Source organism: Wasmannia auropunctata, unplaced genomic scaffold, assembly GCF_000956235.1.
Source record: "Wasmannia auropunctata unplaced genomic scaffold, wasmannia.A_1.0 LD336101.1, whole genome shotgun sequence".
In the NCBI taxonomy this organism is placed as follows: domain Eukaryota; kingdom Metazoa; phylum Arthropoda; class Insecta; order Hymenoptera; family Formicidae; genus Wasmannia; species Wasmannia auropunctata.
The window spans coordinates 2,861,412-2,883,402 of NW_012026789.1; the positions used below are offsets into that span (position 1 = coordinate 2,861,412).

General features: G+C 39.3%; 1 protein-coding gene across 4 annotated transcripts in view; it reads right to left on the reverse strand.

Moving 5' to 3' along the window:
- Positions 1–21,991, reverse strand: part of LOC105459264 (nephrin-like) — a 250,206-nt gene that overhangs the window by 45,673 nt on the left and 182,542 nt on the right. For all 4 annotated transcript variants that reach the window (XM_011705174.1, XM_011705166.1, XM_011705157.1 and 1 more), the window contains exon 3: positions 3,937–4,069. In XM_011705174.1, the coding sequence (XP_011703476.1) occupies positions 3,937–4,069 (133 nt within the window). The remainder of the gene's footprint in view (positions 1–3,936; positions 4,070–21,991) is intronic.

The window sequence follows — 21,991 nt, forward strand, 5'->3', positions numbered from 1 at the left end:
CGGGGAAGACTTTTTAACTTAATAAAACCGCGAAAAGCGCCGGCGGGATAACGCGATAGATATACGCGGCACTGCGCGCGGTGCGTGCCAGAAGAAATAATATCGTATCCATAATTTCACCCGGGGATACCTTTAAGCCGGCGCTACAATTCATATATCAGAGTCGCCCGGAGAGGCGGCGCGGCGTGCTCGCGAGAGGAAAAGAGGATGAGGCAAGAGGAGGAGGAGGAGGAAGAGGAGGATGAGGTAGGAGAAGGAGGAGGAGGAGGAAGAGAGAGAGAGGGACGCGGAGGAAGACAGGAAGAAATAAAGGGCAGCAGCCAATTCGCTATATGGACCACTCTAGGAGGAACACTCCGGCGCGGGAATAGACATACACTAATGTAAGTGTGTCACGGGGTTGGATTGCCACGATCCTCCATTCGAGCGCAGAAAAATATGGGATTTCTGGCTTTGCCTCGCTTCTATGCATAAACCGCGATATCAACTTGAGAAATAAGAGAATCGGGCGAGCGGCGCTCGAAGACGAGGAAGAGGGTGCAGAGGATGCATGCGTACCTTAATCCGGGGTTTTTTCCCGGCCTGCGATCGAGAAGCCGTTTCGATCCGAACAACGAGATTAACTCTTTTCCCATGTTTTCTCTCTCTCTCTCTCTCTCTCTTTCTCTCTCTCTCTCTCTCTTTCAATTCCAGAGTACACATTAAATTGCGGCTCAAACGACGTGACTTGATACGCTTAGACTTAAATTCGTTTGTTTATTAAGGACCGTTCGGTCCTCTCGGATTTATTACTTTGCGCAAGCAAACGCAGCGATTTAATCAAATTACGTAATAATTGCGTTCCCTTCTTCGCCGCACGTATTAATTCTCGTGCGCGTGATTTTGTGCAGACGCATCGATTGTGCGCATCGGTTGCCAAGCAACGAATACATTATCAAGATCGAGCGTTGTATGCGTGCTATAACGGGATAATTTCGGCTATCTAGCATGCTTAATGCATTACTCTGCCATTTAGTTAATAACTGAACTAAAGCAACGCAACGGGGCAAACGAGCCGCGCGCGCAATTTTCCTCCGAAAATGTGCGCGCGGGCACATCCGGTTCGCAAACTTCAAACGCGGATGCGTAAATCCGCCGGCAAATATAATAAGCCGACAATCCGCCGGCGAAGTTAGCAGTGCCGGCTGATTACGTTCCCGGACCGTGTAATTTACAAATTAATTGTGTCAGTCATTGCAAAACACGCATGCGTCAAGCAATTTTCCCCGTTTGTGCTCGCGGGAAGAGCTCGCGGGAAGAGCTCGTGTATATACGTTGTGCGAGCTCTCTGTCTCTCTTTATCTGTCTCTCTCTCTCTCTCTCTTCCCAGTCGCAATGCGTGCATCCACCGGGCGAATTTCTGCGTAAGTTAATCGCGCGATTAAGCCGGCTCGAAAAATTCAGACGCGCGAGGATTTGCAGTCATCGTATTCCCCACGGCAATTGCGTTCCGCGTTGCGAGGAGTACGCGGCGGCACTCAAATCCACCGATGATGCCGGGATCGCAGTCGAAATTGCAGCCGCGACGGCGTTGCGGACTAATTAATCCTTCCGAGTACAATTGGCATACGTTAATTTTTTCCTTTGAACGGTACCTCGGCAAACTAATATCGAGCTGTCGGGAAAGGAGAAACTCTTCAGCGAATTACAGACGTAAGACGCTTAACGGGAAAGTTTTTTCATTTCAATGAAAACAATCTCATGTAATGCGCCGGTAGTTCTCGGAAAAGAGGTTTCAACGCGGTAGAAGTGGATTAAACATCTATAGGATATCCATTTTCATCGCGTTATCATTATCGTTTTCACAAATTACTTTTTGTCCAATTTAATCAATTCATAATAATAATTAATTTCTACGTGTTTTCTAATAGCAAGCGTATGACGGAAAAATCTTTGAAAAGCATCGAAAGTCAAAAGGACAATGTACCGTATAAATTTCAATTTAAATATTGTCATAACACAGAAATGAACGTAGAAATAATAACGTGCTTTTGTAATTAAAAGAATATCATAAAATGCATTTTAAAGAGAGAATTTTTGAGACTTTTTAAAAATTATACGAAACGTCCAAATTCATATAACAAATCGCTGCGGAGAACCGATATGCAAAATTTAATAAAAATATTATACAGCGGAAATATTTTTACACAAAACACGAAAATAAATTCTGCATACGTATCGAATGATTTAAAACTATCGAATTACTGTAATCGGGAGGCGTTATTTACACACAAAATAAATGTAATAATAAGTAGGAATGATATACATAATTGAAATCAAACAATTATGGAATTCATCATTGGCGGTTTAAAATTTTCTTTGCACGAAATGCATGTGTTGCGCGCGAGTAACATATGTAACCAAATCTAATTGAACTTGACTGTAAATATACGACTTGATAGCGGTACCATTAACAAAGATCACATTACCAGGATCGTTTACATCGTTCATTAGATTCGACGACCACATTAACGATCGGCCAATTAACATATCTCTCAAAGATGCAATTCACTTTGATTTAATGAACGTCGAAGGGGCCCTAGCTGGAGCATCGAGCGATTTTCCTGCAGTTCTCTGATATGTCACTTTCGCGGCGCGGAATGTAAATTATGCCTGTCTTTCTGTTTGAGAGGCATTTCCATTTGCGCGAATTAAGTCCAACGCGGAACAAACGGAAGAAGTTCGTTTTCTCAGCTGACTCGAGTATATCCCGCGCATAATCAGAGCCCCGCCGCGGCGTCTCAAGAAAGATTGATAAATCTCATTCCAAAATAATTACTGCAGCAATTATCTCGCCAGAAATATTATTTATGCCATTCTTCGGGCACAGTACACTAAATTGTTTTATTATAAAATTATTTCGTGTAATTTTATATAGTCAGCGAAGCATTTTCAGACAGCAAAAAGCGTTTAAACGTTTCGTTAAATAAATTAATCTATGCATTATATTTACATAATATAGATTTACAAACTTGAGAGCAATATAATACAGCTAATTTTAACGGAAGTAAGTTTCGATGATATTTATTATTTCCATTTATAATTATTTGTTACATACAAATGAGGCAAGTTCGATAAAAATATAACATTATGCGTGTAAAATAGTATAATACAGTTTTATCCACGTTATTTGCACATGTTGATAAATGAAAATGAATACAATTTTGTGATTCACAATTGTTATTCTACGTGTTTCTGCAATGCATCTCATATTCCTATGTATAATTTGTCTTTCATATATATAGGTATATATATATATATATATGTATATATATATATATATATATATATATATATATATCATACGTGACGTTATCATTCTACATACCATAAGCGCTGCATCACAGTGTTAAATATGTACAAGAGAATTATTGTGCTAGATACCTAAGTCAGTATGTATACATTATACATATATACATATAACCGGACTATAAAAGTATTGATAAAAAGTGAACGCAGCTATTATTTACAGTAAAAATTTCAGATTGATTTTTGTCAAGGAAAACTTATCTTTCTTAAGATAATACTTTTTATATCAAACAAACTAACTGACATTTCTCCTTTATTTCTTTACAATGATAAAGAAATCCAATTAAATGCAGTGCAATATGTATTAGACTTTTGAAATAATAATGCAGCAAAAGTATTTAGAAACGAGAAACTTAAATCCTTTATGCTAATTTCACTCGAAGTTAGATATCAAAGTACGGAATCTGCAAATAACTCACAGCGTCAAACACTGTTGTAATAACAATGAGGCTACGCGGTTTTGTATTCGAAAAGCGGGAGCGATATTGCACGCGATCAACATAAGAAGGGAGAGAGAAGAAAAGAGAGGGAGGGAGACCGAGAACGAAAGGGGGAGAAAGGTAGAGAAATGGAAGAAGAAGAATTTACCTGTATATCGGTGCATCTGCCTCCTCCTTATACCAAATAACTAGGTGCAGCTTGTCCCCCGAGAGCGGCGGTTTCACGTCGCATGGTAGCTGAGCAATTCCGCCTGCCACTGCTTCCGCATCTGTCATTGTCACTGTAATGACAAAGTCGGGTCGAGAGTCAGGCCAAGATCATATAACCGGAAAAACGTGGTCGGAATACACGCGAGCTGCAGAGCGCGACTAATCTGCCCCCGTATTAATGGCTCGATTCGCGCCCGGTGATTTCACTCCCGCACGACGAGGTTTAATCCGCGACGACGACGACAGCGACGACGTCGCGTCCTCGAGCTCACGAGATCACTCGTGCGCGATTTCCTTCTAAGCCGCGGATCTTCTCGAAAGGTATCTCCGATATTTTTCCAGACTGTACTCTCCGCTAGCGATTCACAAGGGAGCGTCCCGGGAGTGAACATTTCTTTTCACTTCAAATCGGCATATATCTGTAGAGCGAAAATATGAGAAACGTATTTCTTTGTTTCGCTGATAAACAATTTAAAAAGACAAAACATCCCTTTGCAGTTTACCGGCTGAAAAATTTTTTTATTTCACAAAAAAATCTAATCTTTGCTATGTGCAACATGAAATATTTTTTGTTTCGACAAAAGTTGTTCAAATTTTGCGTAGAGATTGTTACAACAATAAAAAAAATTGTTTTAATTTTTATTCAAGCACTTTTTGGATGTTTGGATGGCGTGTAGAAATCATAACAATTTTTTAGATTGATATTAAAAATTTTTGATATAAATAATTTTTGTTTAAGGTATTTTAGATATAAGAATTTAGATTTTAAAATATCTTTTATATCTAAATCTTAAAGAAATATTACAAAATTTAAATTTGCTTATTAATAGGAAAAGAAATAATTTTACATTATTGTAGATATATTGAAAGTAAAATGTGCAGATTTTTTTTGTTGCTTTAAAATCTCAACACATTTCATTGTTAAGAGCTAAAAGGTATTTATGGTTAGATTTGCAATAATTTTTAAGAATGAAGAAATAAGTTGCATAGAATTTTATACAAATATTGTATATTATTTATAGAAATTTAAAGAAAAGATTTAAAATTGTTTAAACTGTAATATACGGCAAAAGAATTCTCCGTAAAAATTTTCCTTCATATAAAAATAAATAAAATAAAAATTGTAATTATTTATGGTAATTTCCTGCTTAAGATTGTACTTTGATTTTAAAGATATTACCAAAAGATGAAGATTTGATGGTCAATGTGTTTAATATATAACATTGACGACGTTGTGGTCGTCGAACAAAAGACTGTGTAACTTCCGTCGTATAATAGCGTCGATTATAATAACAATGGAACAATAATTTCTACGGAAATGCAGAGCGCGTTCGAGGGCTGAGAAAGATAATGTAATTAAGATCATTAATCAAATATAATTGTACCAATTAATCATGATATTTTAACAGCCAAGTTGGCTCAAGACGTGATCTGAATGTATAATTTTAACCAATAATTAAATTCAAACACAGAAAACGGATATCGAGCTCGATGTAACAGCAGATTCGCTTTTAGTAAACTGTAAAGTATCTCGCAACAATTATCCATACATTATTATTATACCGTTATACGATATATTATAAACTTTAGAGTGTTTTGTATATCATACATGTAAATCTTTATAATTAAAAAAAAGACTATCTTATGCGGGATGTAAACGTGAAAATGTAAATGTAAAAATGTAAACGTAATGCAAGATGGAAAACGTTGGTTTAGATGAATATCGATCCGTCCTTTTATATTTCAATTAAATAATCTTCAGATTTCCCAAAATGTGCGCATGCATTTCCCACATCAATATCTCAATGCGTATAATTCTAATTTTTAAACAAATCGAATTCAAAACGTTCTATTCTTATGCCACGTATGGCACGATAATCGTTGAAATTCGCCGAAAATGCTTAATGATCCGAATGTTCAGTAGAGCGGGCGTTCAGGACCTTTTGAATAGTGACCATGGCATCTGGTTATAATTAATGCACGATCAATTAATTTCGTCCCTTGTTTTACGCCGTCAACGACAAATTTACCGGATCATCGTCGCGTGGCCAGCGAATTTACGCGTTTTATCGTATGCCCGTAAAGCCCGAGTGCACGCGAATCTGTTTGGTGCTTCCGTAATTGGTGGCCGATATGACGCGGGCGAAATCGCAGCGATAATTGGCGCTCACGAATCTCGTTGGGTGTGAGTATAATTACCTGTTCGAATATATTATGCCGTGGCGGGATTTCTTCCCAAAGTTGACCGTGCGTGTGTATGTATGTATGCGAAGGGGGGTATTTAATACCCGTGTGTTTTCGTTACGTATTCAGCACTAAATGTTGCCACCCTTTCTGTTTTTGAGCTTTATTTATCGAACATGGAGAACGCATTAAACGCACATGTATGTATATCGGGAATGAGTATAAAATGAGTGCCACATCGGGCGGCTGCAGCTAATGTGCGGTGCATTTAGGTCACGCTTTCATTTCGCTTTTTTTCTAACTTGGCATCAAATTACATTGTTTACTATTGCGTTTCATTATATCAAAAGCATAAAAAAATCTGACAAGTTCATTCCTTTGTTACTAGATCTTAATGCGTCCAATTATGATACATTAAAAAATAGTACATTTAAATTGCAAATTAGAGATAGAACAAACGCCGTCTCTCCAGGAAAGGGAAAAAAATTACAAATATATGACGAAATTTTAAAAACTATTGAACCATTTCTGTTTACTCTTAAAATATTCAACCAGCGCGCCAAACAAACTCTCCATTCTCTTTCTCTCTGTATTGTTGTTATATTCAAAGCTTGATTTTTTAAACGTGATATTTCCAGGATGACATTCCGAGGCAACGACATCGGGGGCGGGCTATTTATTGCAAACGCTGGGCCAAGCTCGCAGAATCACGATCTCCATTTTAAATGTAATCCCGCAAAAGTAGTACGGCTATGCAGCCGCGTGGTATCGATAATGGTAACTGTAATCAAGCCGGAAGATGAAATTTGACCGATCAATTTTGAGAACGGCCGGTATTAATAAAATCAATGCTGCGCGCCCGGCATACCTCTCTGCCGCACTGCGATGCGACGTTTCCGACGCCGGAGATACTCTTTTAATTGAATTTTTATCCTTTTTTCCTGCGGGCACCCGATAGCGGGACTCGGTCACATTTGAATACATAATTGGCAGCTTTTTCCCCCGCTCGGCCGTTTGATCTGACCATCTCGTCGCCTTTATGTCTTATGTTTGTGTATCTCCTTCCGAACCGTCGACAGATGAAATGTGATTTAATTCCGGTTTAAAATGAGAAAAGCGACACGCGAATATAAAACTGTTGTGAAGCATTAATGAAAATGTCGATATTGATATGCACTCTCGTAACATCTCGTTGCATCTTTTATTTGTTTACCATTGTTTCTCTTTGTAAGTATTGATCACCGAGCATATAGAATGGCCGTGCACCAACCTCTGTACTTTTGAAATAAAGCATAGCTTTCCCAAACAATTTTCTTTATGCTTTATAAAATTAAAATTAATGTATACAATATGAAATTATTCTATTAAATAATTTTATACTAACGTACAATTATTCGGTGAAAACCAGAGGACAAATAACTTTTAAACAATGTGATATTATTGCATTGTTAAATGTTGAAAATTAAAATAACTTAAAAATAAACGCAGGAAATGTATATTAATGTGTTGTACTAATATTTTTTCTTATTAATGTTTACTATTATGATTATTATATAATATTTTATTCAAAGATATTATTCAAAATTGTTAGTTTTTTAGTTGCTGAGATTCTTGAATTTGACATCAATATAAGAATAAGAATTTAAATGTAAGATGATTTTAAATGATTTAATTAATACGATATAAATATTTTATCAATGCAATATAAATTTAACACAAAATATCTGTACATAATTATTAATTTAATTATAAAAATATACAATATCACAGGAAATATGAGAAACATAAAATTAATATCCTTCTTTTATAAAAGTTGTCAATTCGTGAAATATTTGGAATTATTACAATTATTACAGGCTCCGCCTCGTCGCGAATTTTCCGCGACACTACCAGTTTCAAATTGGAGAACACGGTCCTTTTCTACACACTCGGCGAGTAGGAATGTTTCATTCCCCTGAATATGGGGAGCCGCGGCGACGCGACGATGCAACTTTCGCGCAGAGGCTTTTACCGCGCCGCAAACAACCGTTTTCATTTAGCTTTCCCGCGACGCTAAGTGAATTTTGCCGGACGCCTTTCTTCCGTTCTCTTCACACATACGTTCGAGCTCGTGAGTCCCGTTATAAAGTCCGGCTGAATTTAATCCCTGCTTTTCATGAAATCCGCCGGCCGATCCGACGCGTTTGTAAAAAAAAAAGAGAAGATGAAAAAAAAGTTGCGCGTGTGTATCGTCGCGGTCGCGTAATTCCGAAGGAAAAACCGGACGTTAATTATTGCCATCGGCGGCAAAATATTTTCCCGCGGTTATTCCCGTCGCAATAATAGGAGCGCTTTCGCTGCGTGTTATTAGAGTCGCTGCGCGCGAGGGGCGCGAGGGGAGGAGGAGGGGGAGAAGGAGAGGGAGTGTATTTGGTGAAGAGTTTGTTGCAAGTACGCGTGTGGATAGATGCAATGTAAATGCCCGAGTGTACTCGATGGTTTTGTCCGTGTCCTGGTGAAGCAAGTTCAACATCGCCGCGAGCAATGTTTGACCGAAAATATTGTATATAATGAGTACGTTCCGGATTTCCGTGAAATTCTGTTACATGCAGAAATTTTCGTCTTTAGATACATATCTCTCACAGGATACACATCTTTACTGCACGCATTTCGCGTTTTACTGACTTTGGCGAATGTGCGGCAGAGATATTTCAAATTAAAGTGCTCGGGTTAAACTCCTGCCTGAGATAAACAATTATTCGAGGTTAAAAATAGAATAATAATTATCATACTGACTTTTTCGGAGTAAAAGTGAAAATTCCGAGGTCTCTACACAGACTAATATGGGTATGATATGTATGTATACATACTGTACATATACGAGTATTAATCTGCCACAGAGATGTCTGAAATTCTACTTTTATTCCGAACAAATTAGTATGATAATTATCATTCTCAAATAAATTTGAGAGCACCTTCTACGGTCACGGCTGGAGCTTGGTAGCTAATAATATTTCTGTATGAATTTTTAAATTCATTATTCAGCCATTTCAACTGCGCGCTGAATCAATGTCGGACTTGCAACGCAATCACTTGCTGAAGATGTAATATTATAGAATAATGAGGTCACAATTGATCTTCAATTTTAATAATCCGATGCGAATAAGCATCTTAAAATACTGCGAAGAAATTATTGCAGATGTTATCAGCCATGATTTGAATTAACTTGGGACCTCCCGACTTCCCGGGGCAGGCATCTTAACCACTTCGACCACCGAAGCATGCGATAATATTTACCATAATAACTGATATACATATATTGAGGGAGAACGTATGCCAGAGATACGTATATAAACAATAGTAATTTGACTGCGTAAGCGAATGTCACAAATTAATTTTAGAGCGCCTTTTACGATCACACGGCTGGATCTTGGACCTATAATAATATTTCTATATGATTTTTTAAATCCATTATTCAGCCATTTAAATTGTGCACCGAATCAATACCGGACTTGCAATGCAATCATTCGTTGAAGACGAATAATGAGATCACAATTGATCTTCAATTTTATTAATCCGATGCGAATATAGCCGATGTCGATAGAATTATCATTCTATTTCTAATCTCAAATAATTTTTGTGCATAAAAGGTGTAACATTGAATTTACTTGTTATTATTTATAATAAACATTCAATGCTCCTCCATGATGAGATTTTTGCCCGCTCATTACTGACGCACTTCGCGATTCCAGATATTCTTTTATCGCAGAGTCCGCCGTTTTCATTTGCCGCTTCACCTCAGCTGAAAAGAATCCTCCCGCGCGCGGAGAGAGTGCATGCCGTTACACAACTCGATATGCACTCCAATTACAAACGCGGCGCATCTCGCAACTCGGGTTGCGGCGCGATAAAGAGAGCAAGGGGTAACTGCTGATACACAACCACGCGCCCTTCCGTCTCCGCGCGTCTGCCTCTACACCTCCCCCCTTCCCCGCCGTCCTATCTCGCGCGAAATAGTCTCATTGTCTCCCGCGTCCGATTGTCCCGACATTTCTCCTTTCCGGGCGCGTGCATATTGTCGATTGTGTCGGAAAATGAAAAGAAAAAAAAAAAGAAAAGAAAAAGACTCGTCGGACCTAATTCCCTCGGTCTGCTCGACCCCTTTTCACCCGCAGCTCTCCCCCCCTACGAAGGTTTCTTCGGGCAATGCAGCGGCGTGCCATATGTCATTAACCGGCGGCAAGCAATTCATCGTCGCCCCAGGTGCGTCCGTCCTCTGTGGATGCACCGTGCATCGCACTCCGCGGGAGGGAGGACAACCTCGTCACCTCATTATCCACTTAACACCGCGTTTGCTTTTCCTTTTCTTCCTTCTGTTCCGGGAACGTTCTCCCCGCGTGTCATTACAACGGACGCTTGGCTCGTTCCTTCCTGTATAATTACGTAACACGGAATGACCGGCGTAATGCGACGTGAGAGCGGCTACGTTTACAGATGAGAAGGTACGTGCGACGAGATTGCGCGTCGAAACGACCGTCTGGAAGTCTGCAGTAAATCCGCATTAGTTGTATCATTAGAGGCAGATTGAACTCCTCCCCCTTCAAGAGATCGATTTGCATCTATCTCCTCTGTGGACCGCGTTATCAATCGACAGATACGAATAGTTTGGTAAGCGTAAAATTAAATATTCTCAAAAATAAATATCTTCGACAACAAATACCTTTATAGTTTATAAAAATTTTTTAGAAATGCCAAAACCGATATTCATATAATACAAACACTACGATATACACACGGAAAGAACGATTTTGTTGAAAGGTCTAAAAATTTAGCTAAAAACAGATCTGAAAATAATTTTTTGTTGAATTATCAAAATAATTTGTTGGAATGTTAAGTATTGCTATAATAAAACGTTTTGATATTCTAGCAATCATTTTGCACAAAATTATTTTGATTATTGAACAAAAATTATTTTCAGATCTGGATTCAGCAAAATTGTTCTTTCCGTGCAATAACGTAAAGATATTTGCACTATATGTCTCGGATATAATTGAATAAAACTGAGATTCGCAGTCTCATTTGACGTGACGGGATTCATGAGCTGTAATGGAATATAACGAACGGTATATACGTGTCGCCTAAGACCTCGCGAGTGCCTACACTACCGAAAGGGTTAAGCCGGTCTCAGGAAGCGTTCTGTACACCGAGAGTCACTGATGGTTAACGTAATACGAACCTGGCACCCTTCTCTCCGTACGTATATACGTATACGTTTATCCGTGGAAACCTACGCGCTGATTACAGCAGACGCGCGCACGCACGTGCGTATGCGCGCGCGCGAGCGGGCGAGTGCGCGCGCGAGTGCGCGAGTGCGCACCCCTTAGTCGCTGTCAGGCCCCCCCAGGCGCAGCCCGGGGAAACAAGCAGTATACCGTCGAGAGATACGCGAAACTCGACGGTGTGAGGAGAAATGAATTCATATCTACGGAAGCTGCATGCATATGCGGAACTTTAAGGCAAGCTTCGCGTGATACGGTGGGGAGGGGGGAGATACGAAGGGTTCCATTCAGTCCGACGTGCGATTTCCGCCGGCGGAATTACGCCGGCGAATAAAGGACGAGATATCCGCGATCGGCTTGTTTCCGTCGTGACGATCGACGGCTGCTTCGATATACGCTCGAATCTCGGTCGTATAAATACCGCGCTCTCGCGCATCGTATTCGTGTTTTTCGCGAAAAATAACGGGCCACGGGGGTTCGCATTGTCTCCGACTTTTGGAACTGTTGTTAGTTTAATTCGGAATACAGAGTAACTTCTCCGAAAAATATACATGTAGTGATAACGCAGGGAACTCTGCATTGAACTTCAACTTTATATGTCCCTCAAAGTTCTAACGCTATCTTTGTCGCAACGCATTTAAATTTTAACAGCGAATATCTTAATAACATCTTATTGGTGCAGAAAATGAAAATTCTATGGCAAACATCGCGGATTTTGCGCAAGGAAGCCTTTGTACGCGGCAAAACGTAGCAACTGAAAGAAATGTTGATGTTTACGTTGAATAAGAACCAGGTTAAAAAGTAATGTTCGCACAATCGTAGCTGGCAACTCTGAAAAGATAAATTCGAAATACGACGTAAAAATACTACTCTGGATACTAATTTAATCAGTTCCCTCGCTAGCAGAAAGGTTAAAGTAATTAAAATTTGCAAATTGAACGGGGGTTAATTAAATGAGGGGGAAGTAAGTGATTATTGCTTCCGGGGCTTCCTTTCAAACTTCCATGTCGGGCGGAAGAAATATCTATTATATTTCGTCGTGGGCGCGTATGCGCATAATTAATGCAAACGAGGATCCTCCCTTATCAGGATACCACGCACGACTCGGTCCTAATTAATATCAAGGCCGCTGCTTCTGGAGAGGCCACGACGAAGGGCTTTAATCTGTCCCGTAGTCTATATCAGTGGCAAAATGCTGCGCACCGGCCGTGCAAGACTTCGACAATTTTACTCGTTGCATTTACTATAGTTGCCCTTTTTAATGCGAAGTTTAAGCTAATCATCGCCAAGCGAAAGAGATGCGCAAATTTTTTCACAAAGGCTCCTTTTCTTGCTCCAAGAAATAATATAAAACATGATTACGCGCGCACTGGAAAAAGACTTTGGTTACATTAACTGGAAGATTCGGTTTGTCTGTTCGAAAAATTCAACAAATCAAAATTTCTGTAGGATTTATCAGACGATTATGATTTATTCTTTCTTGTCAAACCTACCAGAATTTTTGGTTGTTCGAACACATCTTTCCTGTTAAATATACCAGAATTTCTTGTTGTGTGATCGAGTTTCTTATATTAACCTTCAAATGGTACACTTCTTTCAAGCACCCATTAATGAAACAATGGTGCGAATTTAGATTTGATATCTTAAATTGTATATCTTTCCTAAGGAAAAAACAGAAATGTTTTGAACATATTTAACGTAGTGATAAGCCGCGGCAGATGTTTCTGTGCAAATGCTATAGCAATTCGATAATGTTCGCAGTGCGAATTCGCACTCTTGTACTATTTGAAGATTAATATATTTTAGCATATATTAACTTCCAAGAATTATTATTCTTGAATTAATTTTGATACAAAACTAAAAACTGTACTGTCAAAATATATCTTTCATCTTCCCACTTTTAGAAATGAAGAAACCTCATGATGCTACGTTTTTTATCCTTTTCAATTTTTAAACCCAAGAATTGAACGCCGCCGTCCATCTCGTTACGAAGCAGCATGCTGCTCGCGGGAAACATCTATTGAATATAATCAGAAGTTTTATCACATTTTTTAGATCCAATTGGAAAATATTAATGAAATTCATATAATAAAGTTTATTAAACATTCTAGTTTTAAAATATCGAATCCTATTATTATTATTATCAGAAATTCTGATTGGTTTCACCAAAATTCGTAATCATATACGTCTTGTTGGTACAATCAAACCATTTATCTCAGTGCGGTTAATTATAATTAACCGCAAGCAATATTTTTGTTATTTTCTTGCGTGAGTATTTAAGAATGAATTTTGCATGTTCAGTTCCGATATCGCCGATATTTTTTACGATAAAATTATTACAAATTCGTAAACATTTACAACCGGTTTTTTTTCTTCAAACAAGTTACTATTATTTATATCAATATTGCACAAGATATAAATTTCGCTCTAATAAAAGAAAGATAGGATAATTCCGGTATATACGCCGCACCTATTAAAAACTTAATTTATCAGGCATTATTAATTATGGTTAAGGTAAATGAACTATACCAGTAAAAACTTTAGACTGTTTACTACTATGAAAAAAATATTAGGAATTCAAAATATTTATTTTTTATATTTAAAAAAATTCTTTAAACCTTTGCATTTTTGTCGTATATAAAAATATGGGTGAGTTATACGGCTACTCACGGGTGAAATAAATGACTCAAAAAATATACAAATAATCTAAAGAGCTAAGCACTTGTAGTTTGTTATACTCTAGCCTTTACAATTCTTCTACACTTATGTACCACGAAATAACCACGAAGCCTTTTATATTTCCTCCAATAATAATTTTATGTAGATTATAACTTATGTAGATTATACTTATTGCGCTACTTATTACAGTGATAAATTGATTTAACTTACAATAATTTTATAAATATTAACAGTAAAAAACTGAAATCATAACAATACTAATATAACATAAAGATATATGTAACAGAGTGGTTGCGAGAAAATTACTTTCACTTCTTCTATTTTTTCTGACTTCTGCGACATAAATCCTCGCGCGGTGTATATACCGGAGTTATTCTATGTTAAATCGAGAAAAACGGGAAAATTTCATTACGTAAAAATAATTGTAAACAGAGAATATTTCAGAATATTGAAACAACGAATTTCACTTATCAATAATTATGAAAAGAGCAGTTGATCTTTTGAGGTGTATATCGATGATATAGATTGTTTACGAAATAAATAAAAAGAACGAGCGTCATAAAGAATGTAGATTACGTGCAAATATGTGATCCCGCCAATTGCCTACTCTTCATAGATTGCTAATAATAAATTTTAATAGCTGCATCACTTTTCACGGTAGTAAACCGATATAATCGATATAATCTACCCTTTTTAGTTCCTCCACATTTTTTTCTATTAAATATAATCTACAACAAAATCGATACAAAATAATGTCCAACGATAAATTGTGACGCACTATAATTACACTGACACTTTACATAATTTATGTGTGTGTCGTTTCGTGCGTGCGTCTGTGTGTATGCGTTAAAAAGCAATTCCCGCAAGTTAATTTTGACCAGCAAACTCGTACACCGTGATGTACGATCCGTTAATTACCGCATATGATCAAGTAATTTCGTTTACTGCACTCCTTTATATTACCACATCCTTCTTACACATGTGGATTTAATCTTGACTTAGCGGCGAGATTACAAGATTTGTCGTGATAAACCAGTTACTCTCAATGAAGAGCCGAAACGTTGAGTCAGCATCGCGTGCATCAGCGTAGCGTGTCTCTCGCATAGCTACAATCGGGGGAGGAGGGAGGGAGGGAGGATGGAGGGAGAATAAGGAGGTGTAGGGTAGAGGCTCCAGAAATCTCTTGTAGAGAGCTAACGTGCGCGAATGTCGCACAACGCGCCGCTTCTCCCTCGTGCGAAAACGCGCGCGCGAAACAGAAAGGCGACTGACGTCCTGCTGAAATATTATCCTCGTAAAAGAGACAACGCGCCGCCCCGCCGCTCGGAGGGTATAAGGTAATCCGGGAATGTCTTGTGTATTTCAGCACGACGACGACATCGGCGACTAGATAAACGGCGTTACCTAACAGGGTCGGGTTCGAGGCACTCCGGGAGCCCCTCGCGAAACGAGATTTGGCGTCGCCGCATATAAATCCATGTAGATTATGAATTTAACACTAGCAAGTCTATACAGCGACCGCGTAATGTTTTGCGTTTCCTGTTAGAGGATCATTGTAATTCGAAACTGTTATAATCTAATTTTGAGAGAAAAATAAATCGCCTTAATTTATACCCTTGCGTTACTAAAAATTTCTAAAAGTGCTGAGATCTTTACAATTTTTACAATTATTAACTATATGTACTTAATATAATAATATTTAAGATTTTCAGATTATTTTTTTGTTGTGCGAAGAGTGCATTCTAAAAATGTATCAGATTCGATATATCGGAATAATAGGTGCGGGTCGTCCGCGGCTTTTATTTAAAGTAACATGAGAAAGTAATCAGTATGAAAACCAGATACCGCGAAATCTGAGAACTGATGCTGGTGCTGTGATCAACAAATTATTAAAAAGAACATAGGATCTCCTATATAGTTTTGGATTTCATTTCCTGATTATAAGACATTGATTCATTAATGAACATTAAAAACAGAGTCAAGTATCAATTTATTATAATAAATAATGAAGTAATCTATCAAGTAATAGATTGAAAAACCTGAAATTTTTTACGATCTAGTGTTGCCTTTGTCAAAATATATAATTACTTATGTAGATATAAAAGTATCTATAATATCTAATGCAATGCATGTATTTGAATATTCACCTGCAGTTAAATATATTCTAAATATAATTTTTTCTATACGCTTAAAATTATCTCGTCATTCAGAAAGAAAGAGATATAGGAGTATATTATTAGCAATATTTTTAGGAGTACAGCTCGGAGACCTCGGACGTTTTTGGGCCCGACAGAATGTTGGGCGTATGTGCGCATTCGTGTACCGGACCCCGTTATTCAATATGCGAGGAATGGGTATCCGGCACAATTATGTGGGCTCCTTTTTTGTGAGAGACGGCCACGTGCACGGTTTACAGCGAGGGGGAGCAAAATCACACTTACAGTGTATGTTTACAGCCCCCATGGAATCCGTCGGGCAGACCTTTTTGCTCTCGGCTTAACGCCTGAACGGCAACGCAATTGGTGCCGTTAATTTGCGGTCGTTTTCAATTCGTTCGTTTTTTCCTGTTTCGCGTTTTTTGAATTTGCGCTGGGTTTGCACGGTCCGCCTCAAGGTTCGGTCAGCAGCTAGATATTAATAAGTTGCCGCGCGCGCTCTCAGTAGAGATTTTATTTCTTCTTCTTTTTTCTATGTATTTTCCGCACGTTGCAATATTACGGGAAAACGTAAATATAATATATTTCTTCAATTTCCTTCATTAAATTTTTTATTTCTTAAATTCGGTCGATACTAAGAATTATCCCTTTATATGATATTGTCGAAAGATCTCAAATGAAATATTTTAAGCTCAAGCAAGAGAAGGACGAATAAAACGAAAAGGCGCGCAAGCTCGTTCGGTCGCGACGACGGAAGTATAGTAGCAGTTTCGAGCGTAAAGTTCCAGCACAGAGTATACGCAGACGGAAGTCGCGAGAGCGCGCGTTATTGCAAGAAAGGCCGGGCCAAGTGAGCGAGCGAGCGGTGCGCGGGGCGAGACGGAGACAGGGACGTGGCATCAAAGCGCGTGAGACAGGCCAAACCAGTTGTTATATCCTCGAGGAGTATTCGAACTCCGACATGAAAAGAGAAGCCCGCAGTGTTAACGAGGATCCGCGTGGAAACGCCTCGGGAGCGAGAGACGCCGCCGGTGGGGAAGAAGAGGGGAGGAACTGTATATACACACGCTCCGACGACGCGAACGAAAGGGAAGAAAGAAAGGGGTAAGCGGGGTGGAAAAGGGGCCAAATAGTGAGCGACGTGTGGGGGGAGGGAGGAGGGGGAGGGAAGGGAATCGCGGGACGCGAGTTGTTCCTCACGGGCACTCACGACCCTCCGACTCCGCTCTCTCGCTCATCTCGCCCTCCTTCTTTCATCCGTCTCGCGCTTGGGAAGCTGATCCCAATTAAAGCGAGTAGATATGCTACCGCGACGGTTCAAGGAGGCCAGGATGGAATTCATCGTCTCAGTGGCGACGAAAAGGGAAGAGAGAGAGAGAGAGAGCGAGAAGGAGAAAGGGAGGAGAGAAAGACGTCCATGGTTAATACTGCCGCCGGATGCGATTCCTCTGCGGCGGCGGCGCGGCGGCGGAAACGGAGGCTCGGTTATGGCCGACGAGGGGCTAGATGGGTCCCGCGATAAATTGAGGAGGGACCTCGCCACCACCGGAATTGATCCTCCAAGGGCGGAATCTCGAGTGCTTCCTTTAGAGCCCGGGTCATTTGTTTGTTTACCCGCGCATAACGGTGGGATCGATCGATAAGACGATTGTGTTCGGGGGGAACCGATTGCGCGATCTCGGTCTCGATCGATTCCGCTCTCGCGAAGATTTCTCGCCCTTCGTGATTTGGTCGATATATATATATATACGTTGCTGGAGCCGGTCGGTCGGCAGCCGTGATGCGTGCCGGTCGTTCGTGAGTTATCGTTATTGCTATTTAATTTATGTGAACGCCCGAGCCTTTTATACCTTTTGAATGTAATAGCTGTGCCAGACAAATGGGATATTTATGCAGGGTACGTCAGAGGCTTCAAAAAACCTCTCCCAGTCACTTTTTTCTGCGCGGCCGGCCGTATGATAAATCTAGAATTGATATCCCTCTGATAAAGACTTTGCGCGAAGTCATCATGCGGGTTGCACGTTGCAAGTTTGTGATATTCGAGTATACCTACTCACAATATCAAACATTAAATTTCAATTAAAATAAAATCAAGGCTAAACGAGAAATAAAATTTTCTCCACGATAAAACAAAGAGTTATGATAATTCGAAGAGATCTGTGCGATAATTTATACAGATTTTAATAATTCAATTGAAATAATTTCAATATATTTTAGCTGAGAAAAAACAAGATTGTAAATTTGGAAAACGTGAAACAATATGGGTATTTATTTGGCGGTTTATATATAATGAAACTGCTATGAATTCACGGCATACCTTTTCACCGATGCATTTTTTTCATAAAGCACGAGTATATACCTTTCATCGAATCCAGTAACTGCGACTCGCATTCAACCGCCGTTACAATATGCCTGACAACATTGTTCGCGGTGCGATTTATCTGCAGCGCCAGCCAGCCGCGATGCACACGACGCACTAGGAACGGCGTGCGCGGGGGCGCATAAAAATTTCCGAACGACTACTATCGCGCTGTTATTAACGAAACCAGCAGCAGTCGCAACAAAGGGGGGAAAACAACGAGGAAAGACAATCGCGAGGGAAGTCGCCGCGCGCGTCGACGGTGACAAAGAGGGTGTCGCGTGTGGAGAGGAGGGTGACGCGAGGGGGAAGGAAAGGGCGATGGGAAAGGGTGAGGAAACGCGCGGCACGTGGTGGGTAGCGGAACGATATGCAGGGAGTCATACATTAATTACTCGGATGTTATATGCATGTTGATGAGATACATATGTATGAGCATTCGTAAGTAAGTTGCGCCGGGAGGGAATACACGAGTATCGGGGGCACCGGGCGCTCAAGCGCGGGCGCGTCCTCGTCCTCCGAACAAGTGCATCGCATTGTCCCGGCGCCGCGCCGCGTCTGCAGGGTCTGGATGCAGTCGGGAAATTGCGTGCTCGCGGCGCATTAAATTAAAACCCCTGAACAGGGCGAGACGTCGGGAATTGTCGCGGGCATTCACGCGGATGCATAGGAGCGTACGTGCATGTATACGCGCACGGCGCTGGGAAAAATCGGGAATACGCACGTTCACGTAGAACGCTTCGAAATAACCGCCCTCTCGCTCTCCTAAATACGTATATACACGTGATTAAACCGAAATGTCCGTCCGTAAAGCGTAAAGTCAATGTTATTTCTTCGAGGAAAAAAGATCGAATTTTTAGCTTAACTTGACGGAAATGTGACAAAATTATAGAAAAAAAAAGAATTAATAATAATAAAGAAAGACGAATACAAAAATTTTTTATTTTACGGATTACTTAATGCACTTTTTTTTAGAAATTCGAAGATACATTTTAACAGCAGAGAGGAATTAAAAGTGTAAGTGGCGCGAAAAGATATATATATCTTACAGACGGACATTATTAAATGTGATGTTAACGCATGTTCGCGCTTCGCTTGGAAAAATTTCTGCAGAGCGGTATACATTGCAGAGAGGAATTTACGGCGAGGATCGCCAACAAACTTCTTCACGGAGAGACATCAATTTTTACGCAGTTTGCCGCGCGCGAAATCAAAACCGACCTTTCCCCAGTGGGAAAAGTAAATGGCCTGAATTTTTCATCGGACCCCGCGCTGTTTACCGGCGGGGCTAACCGGATGAAATTTATAAATTTTCATGCGTCGATTATCTTGGAATTAAACCTGGCCGCCGCCGCAGCGCGGTCCCGGCGTAGCCTGAATTTTTCATCGAGGTGCCCCGGCGCGAAACGGTTACCCTCTCCGTCCGAGAGCAGCTCATTGTTTGAGGATTAACGAGTCGATCGTGCTCGTCTCGCGATAAATCGCTGCCGCTAAACGCGACTCGAAATATAGCCGGTCGTAATTGAACTGACAATCTTGCAGCATGAGAGAAACGACGTTTCATTGTAATGAAACATTCACGAGTCGTCCACGTTCAATTTAACGTTCCCATTGTATGACTCCCGATGTGAATAAAATATATTGATTGACGTTGACAATGGAAATGTTATGAAAAAAAAGGAGCGTTCGAACCAGCAAAACCGTGGAGAAATAATTTTGAAATTAAATAAATCATTGATCAATTGCTGGGGAGAAGCGAGTAAAGAAATTAACGTTAAAGCGTATCTATTCAACGAGAACATACGACGAATGCGACTTCAAAGCCGGGCTCCGGGACGAGACTTGTTAGCGCAATTTCCATAATGCGATCGTAACTTATATACATTCCGAATGAGTCCGTGCACGATTGGATTCTCCGACTCGCCTTTATTTACAATGATACGTGACTGTATTCCCGATTACGGTAAATGCGCGAAAAGTGCGTTTGTGACCGATACATTTTGTGAGACTGTATTTGAACAGTTTTACACAATACATCGGTCACAAAAAAAAGTGCTTCTCGCCCGTTTACCGTTTAATTATAGAAATACAGTTATGAATAATCGCACTCAAGAGAATCGAAGATACATTTTCTCCAATGATCCTGAATGATGCTGAATTATATAATTAGTCTCCTATGGTGTATTAATTAAAGCAAATATATGTGAACAAATAAAATATCATAAAATTATTGAAAAAAATTAATACATTATCTACGAATAATATTAATTATATGCAATTGTTAATCGATTTAAAGCTTTTTCATCTTTAAATTTTACATTATTCAATATTCCTAGATCATTTGATTCCGGCCATACATTAAATTGACAACTGTTATCAATATGTTCTTCCAAATTGAACATGGAAATGCATAGAATCGTCACAACTATAATAGTTAATTAATTCGTAGCCTGGCTTTGTAATTCGGTTCAAAGTGAATTGAATCTAAATATTCCAGTAATTAGCATCCGGTATAATGCATAGATTCACGGATTACGGAGTATAACTCCCCTTTTTATCCAACATTTCGCTTCGCCGTTATTCCTCCCTGCAAAGTTGCGCAAACGTTTCTCGTAATTATCTGCGAATTTTTCTTCTGTTCGCGGACGTGGAATTCTCGTATTCCGGCAGCTAGATCGTACTTATTATAAGTTAACCGGATATAACGACGGGAAAGTATATTTAATTCATTAAACTCCCGAAGAAGTCGGATCTCCGGTGGATAATTTATCAAACTCCATTCGTATCGGGCGTTGCTTTTTTTCTTGCTGAGGACAGTGAAGCAACCTGAATTGGAAGTTAAGTACATTCCATGCAATCCCTAATAATTAAATGATCTTATCAACCGAATTCAATCGTGTAGTACGATATTCTTAATCGCGACGCATTCAATTTTGTGAAGAAGAACAAAAGGGGTAAGGAGTAAGATGTGCACAATCAGAATATTTAAATTAGATGAGAGTAAAATACGTCTCTAAAAGGATGAATATCATAGAAATGCAGATGTAAAATAATACAATTTTCTTCACAGTGGATACGGAAGTATTATGAAAAGTATAAAGATAGAATTGTAGAGAGAACTCTATCACTAAATTAGATATTATAATTAAAAATAGCAACGATTCTACCTACATAATTTCGCCATATCCTTCTGCGAAATTTTTAGTATTTAAAAAATATTTTGCATATTCTTTTATGTATAAATATCAAAAACGTTTCACAGAATTATAACATCTAACTACATGCAAGTTTGTTTAGAATTTTGGTAAACTCATATGAATGAAATTATATGATTCTCTATATTTTTAAGCGTTAGAG